Raw genomic sequence first — 458 nt, forward strand, 5'->3', positions numbered from 1 at the left:
GGCTGCTTCACATGTTCCCGGCCGGGAGCAGCAGCAGCTACGGACCTGGAAGGAGGCCTGAAAAGGCCAGGGCAGGGCGAACGAAGCTGCGGCCGCTGTTTACCGACCACACGCTCTGACTGCGGGCTGACCCCGGTCCCACGCTCCGAGCCTATTCACTGGCTGGGCGGACCCTCCCTCCAGGCTCCGCGCCCAGACAGGCGAGGTCACCCACTGGAAGTCACACGCGTGGGGAGCCCCGGCTGCGTGGGGCGCGCCCCCTCGGCCAACGCCCCGCCCTCCTTTCCGGCTTCTGACGCTGCGCCCCCGCCCCGCGGGGTCCGGGAGCCCCTCCTGCTGCCCAGCTGGCCCCCACATCGCCCGAAAGTCCCCTCGTGGCTTATTTCGGAGATGCCACGCAATACAGAACAGGCGGCCGCTTTGCCTTCCGCAGCCGCCGGGACACCCGGGCTGCGAGC

The 458-nt window shown here is 70.7% G+C and overlaps 1 protein-coding gene across 1 annotated transcript in view; it reads right to left on the bottom strand.

Moving 5' to 3' along the window:
- The window catches only part of LOC105527413, a 3,910-nt gene that overhangs the window by 2,754 nt on the left and 698 nt on the right, over positions 1-458 (bottom strand). The window contains exon 2 of the mRNA XM_011963733.1: positions 211-450. Coding sequence (XP_011819123.1) covers positions 211-450 — 240 coding nt within the window. The remainder of the gene's footprint in view (positions 1-210; positions 451-458) is intronic.

This window comes from Colobus angolensis, unplaced genomic scaffold (genome assembly GCF_000951035.1).
Source record: "Colobus angolensis palliatus isolate OR3802 unplaced genomic scaffold, Cang.pa_1.0 Scaffold62, whole genome shotgun sequence".
In the NCBI taxonomy this organism is placed as follows: Eukaryota; Metazoa; Chordata; class Mammalia; order Primates; family Cercopithecidae; genus Colobus; species Colobus angolensis.